The sequence below is a fragment of the Galeopterus variegatus genome, unplaced genomic scaffold (assembly GCF_000696425.1).
Source record: "Galeopterus variegatus unplaced genomic scaffold, G_variegatus-3.0.2 Scaffold5753, whole genome shotgun sequence".
Lineage (NCBI taxonomy): Eukaryota > Metazoa > Chordata > Mammalia > Dermoptera > Cynocephalidae > Galeopterus > Galeopterus variegatus.
The window spans coordinates 108,218-126,715 of NW_007731864.1; the positions used below are offsets into that span (position 1 = coordinate 108,218).

The following is an 18,498-nucleotide window of genomic DNA, read 5'->3' on the forward strand; positions in this document are numbered from 1 at the left end:
AAGAATTCTGAAACAGGCAATTCCCCCCCCCCCCCCTCAATCTGTTATATCTTCTTTTTGTTTTTCCTGCTTTTTGTTTGCAGGCAGTTCAAGGCTTGCCCATTGCATAGGTTCAGCTTTTCTCATGGTGATCTCAATCTTTGTTGCAGTCATAGTTACATAACTTCGCTTTACATCAATCACCTGTAACATCAAAGAGAATTACAGTAAATCTGGGTTGTTTTATCAGTCTCAGAGGAAAACAAAGGTCTTCCTTATGCTAATAATCCCAAACCCAAGTTTCTAAAGACAATATTATACTTAGATTTAACCTTTTTGTAAGATACAATATTAACTTATACCTGTACTACAAATCAACGCTTACTAAAGTACTCCATTTATTCTACAAATAGTATTTTAAATTATCAGATAAAATTCTGACAGATTCATAATACTTACACCCCATAAGTTCACATTTTGATGAAATTCCTTCTCTCCTTCAAATACAATATGCACATTTAACTGAAAAAGATATAGAAAGTTGATTAATCGAATTCAAACTAAAGGTTTATCGTATCAAATAATGATTATAAAAACAAGATGACACTAACAAAAATCAATTATTTTAAGAAACTGCCAATATTGTATTTTTTTAATTTGAGAAGTCTGCAAACAAAAGAAAAATTGACATTAAGTTTCATGCTGAGAACTAAGGACCATACTTACTTGATAAATCTTCTAAACTACTATAATACGTCCAGAATGCTTCAGAAATTACTCTATTAGGCAGAGATCTTTCACATAAAATAAAGTTTCCATGCAAAGTAATTTATTTTTTCATATGGGAAAAATTAAAGCTCTTATCTTAAATCATTAAGTTAATTAAAATTAATTTAAATGAATTAATCTTAGGGATCTTATCTTAAAATCAGCTGAAATAACAATTATTTTATAATACACTAACATATTTTATAATACAGATAACAATGTATAGAAGAGAATGTTTTACTCAGTTATTTAGTGTACTTACCAACGTGCTGTTTGCTTCTACTCGACTAAGTTCTGGAAGTGAATTTTTAGCGTATACTGAAATGGTGACTTCACCCCCTGTCTGATGCCAGTCATGTCTACATGGAACAACTTTTTTCCCCTGTAAAACAGTAGAAACTTTGAAAGTTTAAAAAGTGACATACATATGAAAAAGAGGAAACTGACCCATCTAACTGAGAAAAACTTAACATGCACAACTTCTAAAGTTCTTACCAAGAGGTTTAAACAATAAAAGATATCATGATACAAAGAATCTTCATAGTTTTATGATTTGAGAACATGCTTATTCCTTCCATTTGGCTTTTCTCTTTTAGGGCCATAGTATTAATATACATTAAAAAAGACAATTTAAGAACTCCTACTAAACGTTGTCCCATTTTAACATTCTGTAATCCACTAAGTACTATCATAAAAACATTTTTTGGTGACTGAAATAAGAAAGACATTTTTGCTTAGTGGGATAAACCAGACAATACCTTAACTTCATGCATAGGACCTTTCAATTTGTTTTTATCAAATCAGAATTTGGGGAAAAAATAAGGGGCCACTTATAACTATCTGCTATTATTATCAAATACTTATTTTCCTCTCATATTAAGATGCAGAAAAAAGTAAGAATTTGTGGACATAATCTTCTGATTACTATTAGAAATAATCATACATACCAGAGGTACATTACCAATCCAATAAATTTTTTAAAAAGATGCAAATGTTGATTTATTTTATAAATGATAATAATTTAGTCACATAATACAGGAAACTCTGAGATAGTGTAAAAGGCAATATTTGTATTTTGGTACAATTGTACTAACTAAATTTAAATTATATATTATGACTCACATTTTTGCCTTAAGCTAATAGCTTAGAACTTACTGCTTGATAACTGCATACATTAAAAACAACAACAAAAAATCTCATCAAGGGTTATACTGTAAAAACTTTTTAACATAACAGAAAACATTTTATTTTTTCAAAGTAAAACTTTCAAACTTTTGAACCTTGACAAAAATATACAGGCAGACCTCACTATTTGCCAATAAATCATTCCTGGAAGTTTTGTGGGAGACTAATCATTATAACTTTGGTGTGGGGGATATTTACAATATCTAACCATGTGTTATTAAAAAGTAGCAACTATAGAATACACAAATATTGACTAAATCTCTAAACTAATCTGAAAATTTACAATTATTTTTTAAGTTAAAAGGTACAGGTTTTGTGTGTGTTTATGAAAAGACCAGTTTATTAATACTAATACAACACAAAAGACTAATTTAATACATTCTAAAATACACTAACAATAGCTTACAGACAAAAACTTATTTAGCAATAAATTGCTTGCCTTTTTACAATTTAATGGGCTTTTGGCTAATTATTTGTATAGCCCAAGTCTTAAAAAGGTGTTCACGGAAGTAGGAACTAATACTTTTTATTTTTGTGATAAATTTTCCTGTACCAAACAGAAGCATTCAAAAGTATTCCACTGAAACAAGTATGCAATCTTCCTCTTTGGCCACAAGATGAAGTGTTTGTGCACCTGTAAATGGGTGAATGAAGTTTTAAGTGGCCAAAAAAGACTCAGAGATCTACATGCTTAGTAACATCAAATGAGCAGAAATGAGATTTTTTTTTAAAAAAAGTGAAACATGTTATGTAGTCAATTTTACTAACAACAACAACAACAACAACAACAACAACAAACCAGGAAAAGGAAAAAGATGCTTCAATTTTGACAGGTTTAAGAACTTCACAAAAACCCAGACACCTGCATCAACATACACAATGGCACCAGGAAAAGGAAAAAGATGCTTTAATTTTGACAGGTTTAAGAACTTCACAAAAACCCAGACACCTGCATCAACATACACAATGGCTATGCTGCTTAAAATGCAGTGTTCTGGGAGCTTGACTTCGATTAATTTTACTTTACAGGCATATCAAAGCTTTGTTGTGCAAGGACAAGAAGAACTTTTCTTAAAAAAAATCTAAAGACAAAATAATCTCAAATCTTTTAAAAAGGACTCAGATGAATACAACCCAGTGTGCTATTTTGAAAAGATTACTTACAGCATCCTTTTTAGTCCACATGTGTCTCCCTGTTGTACAGCCCTCTTGGGCTAAGAATGTATTAAAATCAGAAGTTTTTCTTCTACAACAACTCCAGTACTTCATCCTTTAAATTATCATAGAAAAATTTCAGAAATAAAATTTCACAAACAACTAAATCCAGAAGTATTATCGTGACAAATGTGATTTAAAAAAATCAATAAATAAATCTGCAATATTTTAATTTAATTAAATTAATTAATATTAAATTAAAAATATTAATTTAATATTTTTCAAGGGTCTAAGTTACTAAACAGTTAAAAATGGATATATATTGGGAAGACGAATAATTATAAAACCAGAATGTCATTTATTCTAGAAATTTTGGAGGTCCTGAGTAAAGACACTCAATACCATCACAAAATTACAAATCAGCTTTTCAGTGATGGCTCACACTCCAATTTCCTTATGAAGCTACCAAAAAGTAATATAACCAAAAATTTATAATCCTCTCATTTCAATAAACAAGTAAAGTGAGAACATGCAAACAAAAACTAATGATTAAATAACCTTCGATGATCAATCCCAAAGTAGGTGAAATCTACTATTATTTACTTTAGAAAAATCTAACACAGAAAGACAAAAATTGGAGTAGAACTAACTATAGGTGTGAGTCCTGGAGAATATGGAAACAGAGTGGAAGATTTTAACAGAGTACATGTACTGCATTTCTATAAACTACAGCATAATAAAGAAGAATGGCTCTCAATTCAGGGCTACGAAAAAGTATAGGTCTTCTTGGATAATGGTGTCTTAGTACCCCAGGGCACAAAATTCTAAATGCCCTGCAATGCGCACAACAGTTCATCAAACAAAAAACTAATTTAGCCCAAATAGAAAAAATAGCATATTAAAATACAGGGTATAAGGAAAAGCATAGAACTTGAATCACAATGGCCCTTAAAAACTGTACCCTTGTTTTTGTTTCACATGTGTAAGAAGAAAAACGCCACATTTCTAGGCTATCATAAAGATTAAATGCCTATGCAAGTAAAATGCCTAACTACATGGCAAATAATGTTTAAAAGCATAAAGGCTTCACTTTTCTAACATCTACCATGAAATACTTTAATTAGTCATGCACAAGTTACCCCTCATGAAAAATAGGAACTCCAGAATGATATACACAGACTTCTTCTAGACTCTGTGGACCCTGATATGTCTACAAGACAAAAAAAAAAAAAAAAAAAAAATTAGCTGTATATCTCAGTTACCTCTCATTCATATTTGTAGTACTGATGACCTCTCTGAACTCTGCAAAATACTCCAGAGAAATAATGACAGTTACCTAGACATTCACAAATTCATACCAGGCCATTTGGTTAAGGAATAAAAAATGATTCCCTTTGGACATGGTTAAGTTACAGGTCCCTATGAGAAATGCAAATAGAAAAGTAGGCAACAGAATGTATTAAGATGCTTTCAGCATGTTTGTATATGAGGTCCCATCCAATAGCAATTCTGGGGCAGGTGTGTGTGTGTGTGTGTGTGTGTGTGTGTGTAGGTGTGTAGGTGTGTAGGTGTGTGTGTGTGTGTGTGTGTGTGTGTGTGTGTGTGTGTGTGTGTGTGTGTGTATTCACCTATATATATGTATAGAAAATAAAATTTTGTGTTTACTTTCTGTAAATTCAAAGTACAGTACTAAGTGCGTATATCTCCTAAAGCTGTGTATAACCCATAAGCACACAAAACTCAGTATGTTAGATTCTGAACTTAGCACTATTGCCCCTAAATCTATTCTTCTTTCCATCTTATTTGATTGCACCATAACCACTCAGTCTCCCAGTGCAAAATCTCAAGTCCTCTTCCCTTTCTCCTCTTGCTCTACCCATACGTAGTTTATCATGAAATCCTGTTAATCTGACTTAATATCTATCAGTTTCATTTGATAACCTTCCTTATAAACTAGCAGATTTTAGGCAATCAAGACTATACTAACGGTTTCTACTAATTCATTTCTCAGCTCTCGATTTCTGTTTTCTAATTACAATTATTTAATTACTACCACTCTCGTACTTAAAAGTCCTTTAATTACATGTACCTCACACCTTATACAAATACTGAGTTCCAGATAGTATGCATATTTAAATATACCCTCTATATGAGAAAATATTCATGTCCCTGAGGTAAGCAATTATTTCATAAATAGGACAGAGAAAGCACTAGTCATAAAGAAAAAGATGAATTGGATTCCACTAAAATTAAAGAGAATCTTTATCAAAGCCATCAAGAGTGAAAAAGCACAGTTATCTCTGACAAAAAACTCATAGTTAAAATAGATAAAGAATTCCTACAAATCAGTAAGACATTAGAAAGATAAGTAAAAGGTTTTGGACACTTCATAAAAAAGAATATATAAATGGCTTATAGACATACAAAAAGGTACTAAACCTCACCATCAGGGAAGTACAAATTAAAACCACAATGAGAACACTGCACACACTAGAATGTCCAAAATATAAAAGTCTGATATTACAAAGTGTTACTAAAGTGTGGAACAAGTGGAACCAGTCTCATATACTGCTGGTAGGAGTGTAAAGTAATACAACCATTTTGGAAAACTATATGGAAGTATCTACTAAAGCTGACAATACACATACTCTATAACTAAGCAACTCCATTTCTAGTGTACAAGTATCCCAAAAGTCATGCACAAGAATGTTCATAGTAGCATCATGCAAAAATTATTTTAAATTAAAAAACAATAGAAAGGAAAAATTAATTGTGGCACATTCAAACAATGGCATACCTTAAAGCAATGAAAAAGAACAAGACTACTCCTACATGAAACAAAGATAAAGTTAACGAACATATTATTAAGCAAAAGAAGACAAACACAAGGAAGGGTACATATTCTATGACTCTTTTTACATTAAATTCAAAAATAGGCAAAACTAATCTATGTTGATAGAAAAATATGGTTACCTTTGGGGGAGGGAATTATGACTGAGGAGAGGTACAAGGAGTGCTCTGCAATATTGATGTGTTTACTCTGAAAATCTCTTGAGCTATAAACTTGTATCTGTATATGTTCAAACAAATTTCCATGTTATATTTCAATGAAAAAGATAAAAAATTTCTTTAATGGCCTCCATAATCTAAAATAAGGTTTAACTTCTCAGCACTATTAAAGATTTTCAAAATCTGGACCCTACTTATCTCATTAATCTCAACCCCACACCAGTAAATTTCGTACCATCACTATTAACTGCTGTTTTCTCAAGTGCTATCACCTCTGCTTGACACATCTTTTCCTGTTTTTCCATTTACAGAACTTTCACTCATTTTTCAAAACTCATCTGATACATTCTCTTATCTTACCCTACTATTTGCACTGTCATCACCACTCCAAGAATTAATCATTCCCTTTTATCTACTACTTCTACCTCATATACGTGTAAATACATTTGTATTTCCATTCCTTAATGAGCAAGGTGACCTCGAACTTAACATGAAGGAAAAATACAACCTGTCTCCACTCCACCTTCACCTTCTCAGTTAACGGTGCCACCAAAGCACTCAGACACTCTAGTCACAAGTTCCCTTCACATCCAATCAATTAGTAAGTTCTGCTAATTCTTCTATATTATTCATTCCACATATACTGTTCTAAGCATTCCAAGAATAACAAAACAAACAAAATCCTATCCTCATAAACCTTACATAGGCGGAAGGGGTCCTGAGATGAGACAGACCATAAGCAAAATAAATACGCAAAATGAGTAATATAAGGTGGTAAATGAGAGCTATGGAGAAAAAAGAAGAGGAGAGGAAGTGTTAGACGGTAATTTTACACACTGAAGGCAGAAAAAGGCCTCACTGTCTGATTACAACCCAAATTTAATCACCTCTCAACAAACTTCTATTCTCCAATCCCACTGTCTGTTCCTCCACAATAGTATACTAGCTGGTTTCTTTTCTTCCAGTTCCACTTCTGCTCATCACCATATATTTGCCATTCACCAGTCAAAAAAAAATCTTTTTAAAGCCTCTACTCATGCTGCTTCTGTATCTATAAGCACTCTTTCCCCGGGTGTACATGATATATTCTCTTCATTAATCAGTCACCTTCTCAAAAACGACTTTACTGAATCTTATTTAAATATCTCCCAAACCCAAACACTCTAGCTCTTTCATTTTCTCCCTATCTACCTGAATTCATAATACTTAATTACGTATTTGTTGTCCTTCTCCCTATACTAGAACATCAGTTTCACAAGAACAGAGATTTTTGCTTTATTTGATACTATATCTTGAGCCACTAAAACAATTTCTGGTACATAGTAAGTGCTCAGTAAATAATGACTAAATTGGAATTATTTATTCCCATGATACTATCAGATATGATGTTCTTCAGAGACAGAGTTTCTTATCCATGTTTGCAGCCCTAGTCCACAGCACAATGCCCAACATGTAACAGGCACACAAATGTTTGCTGAATTGAAAGAGTAAATTAAGCTCCTTTTCTTCAAAATTAAAATTTTACTTCATTCATCATAAATTTTGTAATATATACCTTTAAACACCCTCCATTTTTACATGAGGTCCCAATCTTAATTTCATCACTCTCTTCTTCTGAAAGAAAAAAAAAAAAAAAATCAAATTAAAACATGAAAATAGCATCATTCTTAAAAAGCAATCTTTTCATTAAAACAAGTCTTTTGAAAAACCAACTACATGATTAGGTTTTTGCCTATATCCTCACAATATATGACACATTTCTAGTCTAGAATAAAATGGTATATTCAATACCTTAACTTTGTAAGAGAAATCATGAAAGAGTGTTTTCCTCTCAGGGTATCAGGTGTAAATCAGAGAATACTGAATATATATTATTCCATGCACAAGGAAACATTTTCGATCATCAAAAAAATTTAACTCACTGTTAAATAATGAACCATAGAAGAAAAAAAATTTGAAATTAATTGGTCTCCATTGTTAATGAAGACATAACGGGATGAATCATGTATTTATTCTGTGGTATTACTGGCATTTAGAAAAAAAGTAAATTCTTTACTGCAATATGCTACTTTTCCATATTTATGTTCAGTAAACTACTGTTGTCTCTTTTGGGTGACTGCTTAATCGTACAGACAAAAATTGCAATAAAAAAATATCTTACCTTTCTTATCTTCTTCATTTCCTGATGACAGTTTAAGTTTATCAAGTGCTTGTTTTAGGGAGGCAGATATTTTTAATTCCAAATTTGTCATTGGTTCATCTGGGCTGAAGAATTTTAAAAACTGTATTACTAATGCACCAAAATATTTCTTTGTGCTCAAAATTAATAACCTTAAAAGACTCTTCATGAGAAGCCAGTGTTTTGTGGATCAAGTGATTTAACAAAGTATTTTACAAGTAATTGTTATAATGTATCCACATTCTTACTTTAAAAGAAAAGCTTCTTATATTAAAATATTAAATCTCAAATAATCATGCTATTGCCAGCACATCCAATTATTAATAAGTAGGGCTAACAGGAAAAGGAATAAAGTACTAGAAATCCAAGTTTGTAAAGATGAGTAACTCAGAGCAAGGACCATACTTTTATATTTCATGCCAAAGCAAAATGCTGAGCACATAATAAACAGGCAATAAATATGTACTAAGTGAATCCATACTTACTTCTACTAGTAGAGATAATTTACTTTATGTAGACACTAATACATGGATCTATAAATGCAGATACAATGGTACTGCAAGCCTGAAAATTTCAGTAGGGTTAAAAAAATCAACATTCTCTAACATTTCATAATGGTTAAGTATTGTACACAATTTGTTTAAATAAATTCAATGCAGCAATACAAATAAATATCGTAAATTACTCATTCTACATCCACGATGAAAAACATTGGCATAGGAGGCATTAACAAAGTACATAAAAACCTATATCCTAATCTCCACAGTACCACCAAATGAATTTGGATAGAATATTTAATTTTTCTCACTGCCTCATAAATAAAATGATTAAAAAAAAATATGAACTCATACGATTATAGTAGACTCTATTGCAATAGTAAAGACATTAAGAATGAGCAAAGACAGAATTCTTGTCTTTTTCATTTTTTTTAAACTGCTCGATCAGTCAGAAATGCATTTGATAGTCTCTCATGATGATGAATAAGTTGGAGATGGAAAAAGATCATTCTGAGTAGTTTCTTTAACAATGATCTGTACCAAGAGTGTTAATGAATAAACAAACATTAAGTCTCCTAGGGTTCTTAGGTTGGTCCTATATTATTTAACGCTCTATTAATTTATTTAAGTAAGATCAATAGAAGACATACAAATGGCCAACAGGTACATGAAAAAATGTTCAACATCACTAATCATCAGGGAAAAGCAAATTAAAACCACACTGAGATATCATCTCACCCCAGTTATGCTGGCTATTATCAAAAAGACTGAGAATAACAAATGCTGGCAAGGGTGTGGAGAAAAGAGAACTCTTCTACACTGTTGGTGGGACTATAAATTAGTGCAGCCATTATGAAAAACAGTATGGTTTTTCACACAACTACAGATAGAACTACTACACAATTCAGCAACCTCACTTCTAGGTATATACCCAAAGGAATGGAAATTATCATGTCAAAAGGATACCTGCATTCCCATGTCCATTTCAGCTCTATTTATAATAACACAGATATGAAACCAACCTAAACATCCATCGATGGACAACTGGATAAGGAAAATGTGGCATATATACACAATGGAATACTACTCAGCCATAAAAATGCATGACATTCTGCCATTCACAGCAACATGGACGAGCTTAGAGAAAATTATGTTAAGGAAAGTAAGCCAAGCACAGAAAGAGAAATACTGCATGTCCTCACTGATAAGTGGGAGGAAAGGAAAGGAGAGGAGGAAGGAAGGACAGATGGCCACAATAAAAAACATTGAACTTTCAGAAGAAAACAGAACCTATAGTTATTAGTGTTGGGAAAGGGGGAGAGGGAGTAACTGGGTAAGGGACACAAAGAATATTTATGATTTGTAATGATGAACATGCTAATAATATCGATTTGATCATCAAACACTGTACACAAATACTGATAGTCAATTCTGTATCCATAAATATATATAATCAAGAAAAGAAAAAAGATCAGTGGAGAACAAGTTGGGGATACCATGAAATAAAAATTTCAATAGGGGCAATATTTGGGAGCTGGAAACCATCTGTCTTTTAAATTCTGTAGTTTGATTCTAGAACAATTCCAGGGCTGGCTGGTTAGCTCACTTGGTTAGAGCTTGGTGCTGGTAAAACAATTCCAGTACAAGTGCAATACGAAAAAGACACAGGGTAACAGAGGTACCCAATACACATGTGTAGGAATGTAAAATAGAGTCTGGTTGATCAGAAAGTGAGAATGAAGAATCTGTATAATTCTACTGAAAAATGAGCAAAAGCTATTTTGAGATTACTTTAAAAGATATGTGATCAAATCAAATGCATTAAAAATTCAGAGATTAACAGCAGTTTTCAGGCATCTGAAACCTCTTGGTTCTCTGCTAATTCAAACTGATTCCATAACAAAGACAATTCCTTCATACTGAAAATTTCACCATGCCACAGTAAAAAAGATACATGCCAAGGCCTAAGAAAGATGTGTGACTCCCCATCATGACGGTACCTGTACTTATAATTATGATGGCACAATAAGCAAATCTGCAATAACATTTTACTGTGTACATGCTCTTAAGTTGAGGGGAAATAAAAATTAAAGGCAGACTTAAGAGAAAAACCAAATGGTTCAAAATTTGGTGGCCTACACAACAGCTACAAATGGTATGTAAAATCATAAAAGGGAATCCCATGAACAAATGCTATCATTAAACTGTGACAAAAATATGCAACTGTATAAAGTATACCTTGGCCTTTTTATTGCTTCTACTGGTTTAGGGGCTTGAATGATGTGCTCCTGAAATTTGGGTTTCAATTCAGATAGTTCTTTCTTCTCAGTAGTCTTGACTTCAGGTTTGACTGGTTCAGGTGGCTTCTCACTATTATGCCTACCTTTTGTACAGCCCTGTTAGTGAAAGGTATTTATTAAGAGTTATCCTATCATCTATTTTAAATTCCATGACAGAAATACTATTTATTCATTTCCTTATTGATAAATTCTGTTGCATGTTTTCTTCAGTTTTATTACATTGACTTATTTAAAAAAAACTGAAAATAGGACTCCAAATTTGCTGTATTTATAAATGAGTTCTCACCTCTGAATAAGGCATTTAAAAAAAAAAAGGGCTTTGATTTATACTTCATGAATATCTGCTTATTCTATTAAACATACAGCATGAACCTCTTGTTTACAAAAAATGAATTCTGGAAAACACCCCAAAGAGAACTCAAAAAATTATTTATATACAGAAGCCTTTTACACAAAAAGGCCTCAATCTGAGCCCTAGTTCTCCTACTTAATAGCTACGGGACCTTGAGCAACATAATTAATCTTTTTAAAACTCAGGTTTCTCATCTGGAAAATCAAGGTAATGACACTTAGGTTTTTATTTTTTTAGGATTAAATAAAATAATAGATGCTTGGCACATTTGGCAGGTGGTAAACATTCAACAAACTTTTACCACATTACATTGAGGAATATATACATTCAACATCTCTGAATACATATGATCAATGGCATGCCTGTTTATTAGCAACTTTAGGTTTTTTTCTTAGTGGTATATAAAATCGTGCACCTCGATGGTATCTTAGATTTGGTAAAAATTTATTGTTCCTAACTGAAAATGCTTTAAATTGTTGCCTACCATTTCCTCCTTATTGATGTTCTTTCTTTCAAGACTAACATCAAAAACAAACCCAAAATGACATATGGGTAATTAATATATTAAATCATTACTCTCCAAAAGAGAAATAAATTCTTTATTTTGGAGGCTGTGGAACGGAGATGAGCTCCATCTTAAAAGTAAGGTGCTATCTTCAAGCTGATGAAGACCAGTCAGTAAGATACCAGAAATCAGATTCCTCAAATCTAATGCTTTCTGTAATATGTACTTTTAGAAGATAATCTAGAGAAAAAAATTAGTACTTACTACAATGCTTAAGAAATCAGAAAAATCAGTTGTTCTTCTCTTACAGCAAGACCAACCCTATGGAACATAAAAGAAAAAAACTGAAAACTGTATTTGCAAGGGAATCACACTTATCTTGCACTTATCTCCTTGAATCCTGAAGTAACTTGTGGTGTGAAGTAATATTTAGTCTGATTTTTTAAAAAAACAATTATCCAATGATAAAATTATTTTTGTTGTGACCTACCATCAAAGGAAGCATCTTAAAATAATGAAGCAGAAACTGGTTCTGTTTTCAAGAATAGTGCCTGATTTTTAGAACTACAATATTTTATAATTCTAAAAATTTCATATATTTAAAGGATCTGGGAGTAAATGAAGGCGCTTTTACTTTAAAAATCCATTAATGATAATAATTACAATAGTTTAGTTTCTAAACAAAACCCATTGTAATTCAACAATAAACACTCTATTTTCAAAACAACATAGATTACTTAACATAGCAGCATAAGTACTGTTACATCTTTGAAGGTGAAAAGATCTTTAGTGAGAAGCCTGAAATTATAGAAACTACTACAGATGTGATTTTTGAACCAAATACAAAGTGGCTCACAAAAAAATGGCTTTAAGTTATCATCTGTAATTCCAATGTGATACACAGAATAGGGAAATAATAATGCTGCAATCTCAAGACTTGGAAGGTCTAAATTCAGACTGAGAACCAACTTTGCACATACCCACCTGGACCTGACTGTTTCTCAATAAACTGTGTAAAGAATTTGGTAGTGATTTTTTTTCATGATACACACTTTCAGGTTTCTTTTTTTTAAAAGGAAATTTTAAATATCTTATAACTCAAATTATCCTTTATTTTGAATTTCTCTCTTTTACCCTGAATGGAGATGTAGATGAAACAATTACCAAAACCTTAAATAGAGTTTAAATTGCAATAATAATATAGTCATCAGAAAAGTTATTCTAGAAGAGAAAAAGCCTTATTGTGTTAATTACATATACAGAATTACATCAGATACTGGGAAACACACACATAAGACACAACACAGGCCAGCTGTTCCCAAATGCCAATCTGGGTTTATGCTACTCACCTCAGTAAAATGAGAAAAGAAAGGATAAATTTAAATATCTAAGTATAAAGTTGCTGTCTTTTTTTGAGAAGGACTGTCATTTTCTCTGAATATGCCCCATCTAACCTTAAAATGCTCTTCCTTCTGTTGTATACAATGTTTAATCTCTTACTTTGTCAAACAGAAAACTAGCAATCTTATGTTGATGTACATATTTTTTCTGAGATCTACTGAGCTGTGAAATCCCAAGTCTTGGAAAGTCTAGGTCTTCAAGAAATGCTTATAGAGACAATAATAAACAGTAGAATTGCAGAAGAGAAACAAAAATATTTCAAAGTGAAATCATCACCACTTGGAGTGATTAAATGATTAACAGTGGGGTAATTAAAGAAAAAAAAAAGGACAATGAACCAAATGACTAGAAAGTCAGTGGCATCATTACTAGCAGCAGCAAAGTTGAGAAGCAGATTATTTTTGGAGTAAGAGTTCACATTAGAAACTGGTTTGACATTGCCAATGAGACACAAATAGAAATATGTTGTAAGAGCCATGATCACAGAAGTGACATTTGAGGATAAAAATGAAGGAACCGAATAAGAGAAAACAGGAAGCTAAGGACTGAGAAGTGATGTATTCCTATAGTTAGGAGATAGGAAGAAAATAGCATAGGAAAAAAGAAAAAGGTACAATAAAAAAATAAACAAACAGAATAAATAGCAGTCCAGGGAAGAAAATTTGCAAAGAAAAATAAAGATTCCCACAGAGCCAAAGTTTCCACCCCCATAGAGGTTTATAAAGAGTCTAAAAAAAGGAGTCAGGTCTCAACTTTGCCCTCTTGAATGTTTGGTCTGTTTTCCTCACTCAAAACTAACCAGACTAACATAAACTTCTTATGTTCAGTACATCTTTGTTTAGATTTGGTTGTATAACAGTTAAATGCCAAAAGAGTACAATTATTCTTTGGAAGGTATAATTGGAAATTCAAGGGACATCAATAATATTTAAACATGTAAGACTGTTTATGCTCCTGAGAACAACAGTAGTAGTACCTATAATCATAGACAAAGGAAACTCTTCAAATGTACCATATTATCATAAATTTTCAAAAGATCACCATCAAAAACCTGTTTAAACAGCATTCTATTACTTCTCTAATTCCACAGAACATAAAGGAAGGACAGGTGGAAAACTAACAAAAATACTCTACATTTACACATCTGCCCTGAGATTGGCACCATTAAGTGTTAATAATAATCGTTCATACAGAGTGGTTCTTATTAGCCAGCAGTGACAGATTGAGAGACTGAGATTCAATACAACTGTTTCTGTTTTGCCTCAAAATTAAGAAATTGAAGAAAAGGGTGTAGAAAATGAGAACTGAAATAGAAATAATATAATTTTATAAATGGAAAAGACCTTAAGATCACCATCTACTGTCTTCTTTGCCTTTAGTGGAATATATGCTTAAAGCACCCCACAATGGTCATTAAGAAAGAAGAATGTCACAAGCTGAGGAAAAAAGATGAGAAAATAAAGATTCAGTATTGTATGTAATTTTGTAAATTGTAAATTTACTACACAGATGTTAAGCAACTGAAAATACTTCTAGCTCCTACCTTTAATGCGTCATGAAAGACTGGAACACCTGGGTGGTAAGTGCAAGCATCTGGTGAAAATAGAGAAGAAAAATAAAAGTACCAGTCTTTATAATGAAGAAAAATGTATACATCATTTTTTCCTTCAGGTGTTAACATTTAATCATTTTTCCAAATGCAGGTTAACACTGTTCCTTAAAAATTTACTAATACCAGAGTGTGATGCACACCACAAAGTACATTGTATTAAAATAGTAATAGCTAATTTAAGAGAATGTGACTATAGATTAAAAACAATGCAGAACAGTTTAACTATAACAAGTGGTAATAGCTAAAATTCTAATTTAAGAGAATGTGACTATAGATTAAAAACAATGCAGAACAGTTTAACTATAACAAGTTACATTCTATTTTCCTCTAATCTTTGCAGTAAAATTTGTTTAGTACCAAAACTTCGAGCCCCAAGATTCTGACCATCATCTTTCAATTCTGCTTCAACAAAAATACTATCAAATATAAGTGTTCTATCTGCACTGATCCATAAAGGTTTCCCAACAGATTCCCTAGAAAGATTATTTTGGAAGAATAGGCTCAAAAATTTTAAAACTATTATGATATCTAATTGCTAATTTAAACTTGCCTACACAGGTATAAATTCCTAGGTACAAACCTCATTAAAAAGAAGTTTAAGCTCTAAAAACTATTTTCAAGATTGTTACTGATTGTTATCCTGTACTTTTCCCCCTACCCCATCACACCATCAATCTTTACTTAACTCTTATGAAAATGGGTTTATTACAATTTACAATATGGAGTATCACACTAAAAAAAAATCAGAACCTGATACACTTATTCCTTGGTTACACAGTATCATGAGCCTAGAGTAAAGAGGTCACTTCCATCCCTCTGCAATTTTCTTATAAAGCTACCTCACTCAACCTTTCAAGTCTGTTTAGCTTTCAGTTCTCTACAACCTTCGATTCCAGGTTGTAGATTAATTCCTGGTACTCAGAGAAATCTCCCTACCCCATATTAATAGCCAGTATTGCTTCTTTAGTAACCATGTGTTTCACAGCTGCTAGCAAATGTACTAAGAAAGTGTTAGGTATTCCTGAAACAGTAAGTAAACCCATGGATTAGGAAGAAACTATTAATTCAGGGTAGTAGTGGAATTAAGGGGCTGAAAAAAAGAGGCTGGAAGTAGAAATGGATATGCAAAAAAGACATCAAGTTAATAGGGGAATGGAAGTAGAGAGTAGATATATTTTTGAACACCAAATTTAATGTACAGTCAGAGGCATAAAATGCACCATGTACAACACAGAAGCATAAAACGTCATAATAGTCAATTTTGGCAGAATGACAGGAAGAATGACTCAAACCTTAAACACACAACTAGTATGAACAAAATTTGAAAATCACTGCTTTCAAAAGCAAATAACAAGCAGATGAACATTTTCTTCTCTAGCCTTTCCTTATCAAGTTTACTGGTCTTCTTCAGGTTAATATCTTATGGGAAAGAAGCTACAACACAATAATGGTTATATGTCAAGGGCCTTTAACATTGGGTCTGACAGTAAAATTCTCATTCTGCCACTAGCAGCTGTTTCAGTTTCCTCATATGTGTGGGTTAAATAAAATACTGTTTGTGAAGTTGTGCTTTTTCTATAATAATAATTGTTTAAATATGTAAGTTACCAACCACATCTCCTTCAAACACCTATTTATAATGTGTTACAAACTAAAATGTTCTTCAGCTTAAAAGGGAGTCTAATTTTTCTCTATAGGGGAAAGAAATCATAGGCTAAGTAAGTCAATGAGCACGGCAATTATCCATATCCCCAAGACAGAGAGCATTTAGTCGAGACTAACATTTTTTAAGGATTGACAGATCCAGCTTCTGGCTCCACGCACGACGGAACTTACTTGTATCTTCAACTTCATCCCCTTAATTTGTTATTTTAGCCAATGTAGAAAGTCAAACCTCTTCCATTCTTTTAAAACAAACAAACAACAAAAAAACCCCAACTTTCTCCTAACCAAGTCCACGGTTTGCCATTAGTTCCTGTCTTCTTCACCTCATCCTCATTTTCTTTAGTTCCCATTCACTCAACCTATTTACTTGAAGTTTTTATCCTAAATCTTCGAAATAACCCTCATTTTGCTAAAATGAATAAACCTTCAGCAATCTTACTCCCTGCTGTATCTGGTACTGTCGGCCACCTAATCCTTGAGACTGTCTACTCCTTTGGGTTTCCTGGCCTCCCCAGCTCTCTCTTCTAGGCACAGCACCATTTCACGCAGACATACTGACTTCCAACAAACGGCTGTATCTTCCTTGCTAATCCTTGAGACTGTCTACTCCTTTGGGTTTCCTGGCCTCCCCAGCTCTCTCTCCTAGGCACAGCACCATTTCACGCAGACATACTGACTTCCAACAAACGGCTGTATCTTCCTTGAACGAGATAGACCAATGTCTGGCATATAAAAAACATACAATTAATAGTATTTGAATTTGAAAGTGTTGTCACTTCCCACACGTTCAAGGAATCAACCTACTTTATCTCGTTCACCAATCGGAATTCAAATTCATTGGTCATTTTCCCTCATTCACCTATAGTCGTCACTTTCTCTTTACATTCTTAAATTCTACACCTAGGTGCTGCACAGGATTTTCGCTCACTTTATCGCGATGACAGCATGGTATTAAAATAAAGAAGCCACAAAAGAATATGCAGCAAATGCTGCTACTAAGAAAATCGAATGTACACACCCGGCAGGTGTATCGAAATTTAGCGTGAAAACAGAGTAATTTCCCTAACCAAGACCACTTTTAAAAAGGAAGTTTATATCAGCGGGTCGGTGAACAAGCCGACAGTCGGCTTTCAGACGAACTTCTACGCTAGGACACCCGCTGCCCACCCCACCCGTCCTCCCTGCCTCGCTCTCACACACGCGAAGTCACAGCCAGTGACACTCGGAGAGCGCTCACTAGTACCTCATTAACTTTTACTTCTCCGAAGACGCTAGGGGGTACCCAGGGATAAGGGTGTCTGTTCTAAATTCCAGGCGAATTAAAGAGTGCGGGGGCGACGGGGAAACACGTGCATCCAGGGGACAGTCTCCTTGGGCGGCCGCAGAGGGCGGCCAGACGCCGCTGCCCGGGCCCAGAGGCCGCCGCGCACTCGGGGGCGACCGGCAGGAGGTGCGGGCCGCCAAGGGAGACCCAGGAGGGGTCTCGGACAGGGGTAGCACGATGACGGCTCACGGGGGACCCCCGACTCTCCAATCCAACGGGCCTCCCTGAGGTTGAAGAGGTGGCGAGCGGAGGAAGGGCCGGCGGCGCGTTTCTCTTACCTTCGGAATTGGTCTCGGGGTCGAAGCGCTGGCCGCAGCCCCGGTTGTAGCACAGCAGTGCCATTTTCTTTTCCTGCTGTTACCAGGTAAGGCCCAAATACCGGGAACCGCAAGTGAGTGCGCTTACAATTCCCTGTCGCAAGCACCAGTCTTACGGCTGGGGCGGCTGCCGGTTTCCGGAAACGGTCGGTTCCGTTTCAGGAACCTTCGCGAATTTTCCGGTCGCGCAGGCGCAGAGGAGATGTGAAGGGGCGGAGGAAGGCGTTGGAGGCGGGGCGCCAGCCGCGGC

The 18,498-nt window shown here is 33.9% G+C and overlaps 1 protein-coding gene across 2 annotated transcripts; it reads right to left on the reverse strand.

Moving 5' to 3' along the window:
* Window positions 1–36: 36 nt before the first annotated feature.
* Window positions 37–18,400, reverse strand: CHORDC1 (cysteine and histidine-rich domain (CHORD) containing 1). Of its 2 annotated transcripts, none has more exons than XM_008589913.1 (11): window positions 18,210–18,400; window positions 14,874–14,923; window positions 12,194–12,250; window positions 11,011–11,168; window positions 8,258–8,361; window positions 7,652–7,707; window positions 4,227–4,297; window positions 3,097–3,202; window positions 1,010–1,129; window positions 439–501; window positions 37–183 (listed from the first exon to the last, which is right to left on the reverse strand). In XM_008589913.1, exons 1-11 carry the CDS (start codon window positions 18,271–18,273, stop codon window positions 37–39), a joined length of 996 nt encoding a protein of 331 aa, XP_008588135.1. In that variant the 5' UTR covers window positions 18,274–18,400. The 2 variants fall into 2 exon arrangements, with proteins under 2 accessions (XP_008588135.1, XP_008588134.1); XM_008589912.1 differs by having other exon boundaries at window positions 7,652–7,710.
* Window positions 18,401–18,498: the final 98 nt, after the last annotated feature.

Coding starts and splice junctions, on each gene's coding strand:
- CHORDC1 (XM_008589912.1), bottom strand. CDS start 18,273: ATGGCACTGCTGTGCTACAACCGGGGCTGCGGCCAGCGCTTCGACCCC. Junction 1,130..3,096: donor TGTGGACTAAAAAGGATGCT/GTAAGTAATCTT, acceptor ACTGTTTTACAG/GGGAAAAAAGTTGTTCCATG. Junction 502..1,009: donor TAGAAGCAAACAGCACGTTG/GTAAGTACACTA, acceptor TATCTTTTTCAG/TTAAATGTGCATATTGTATT.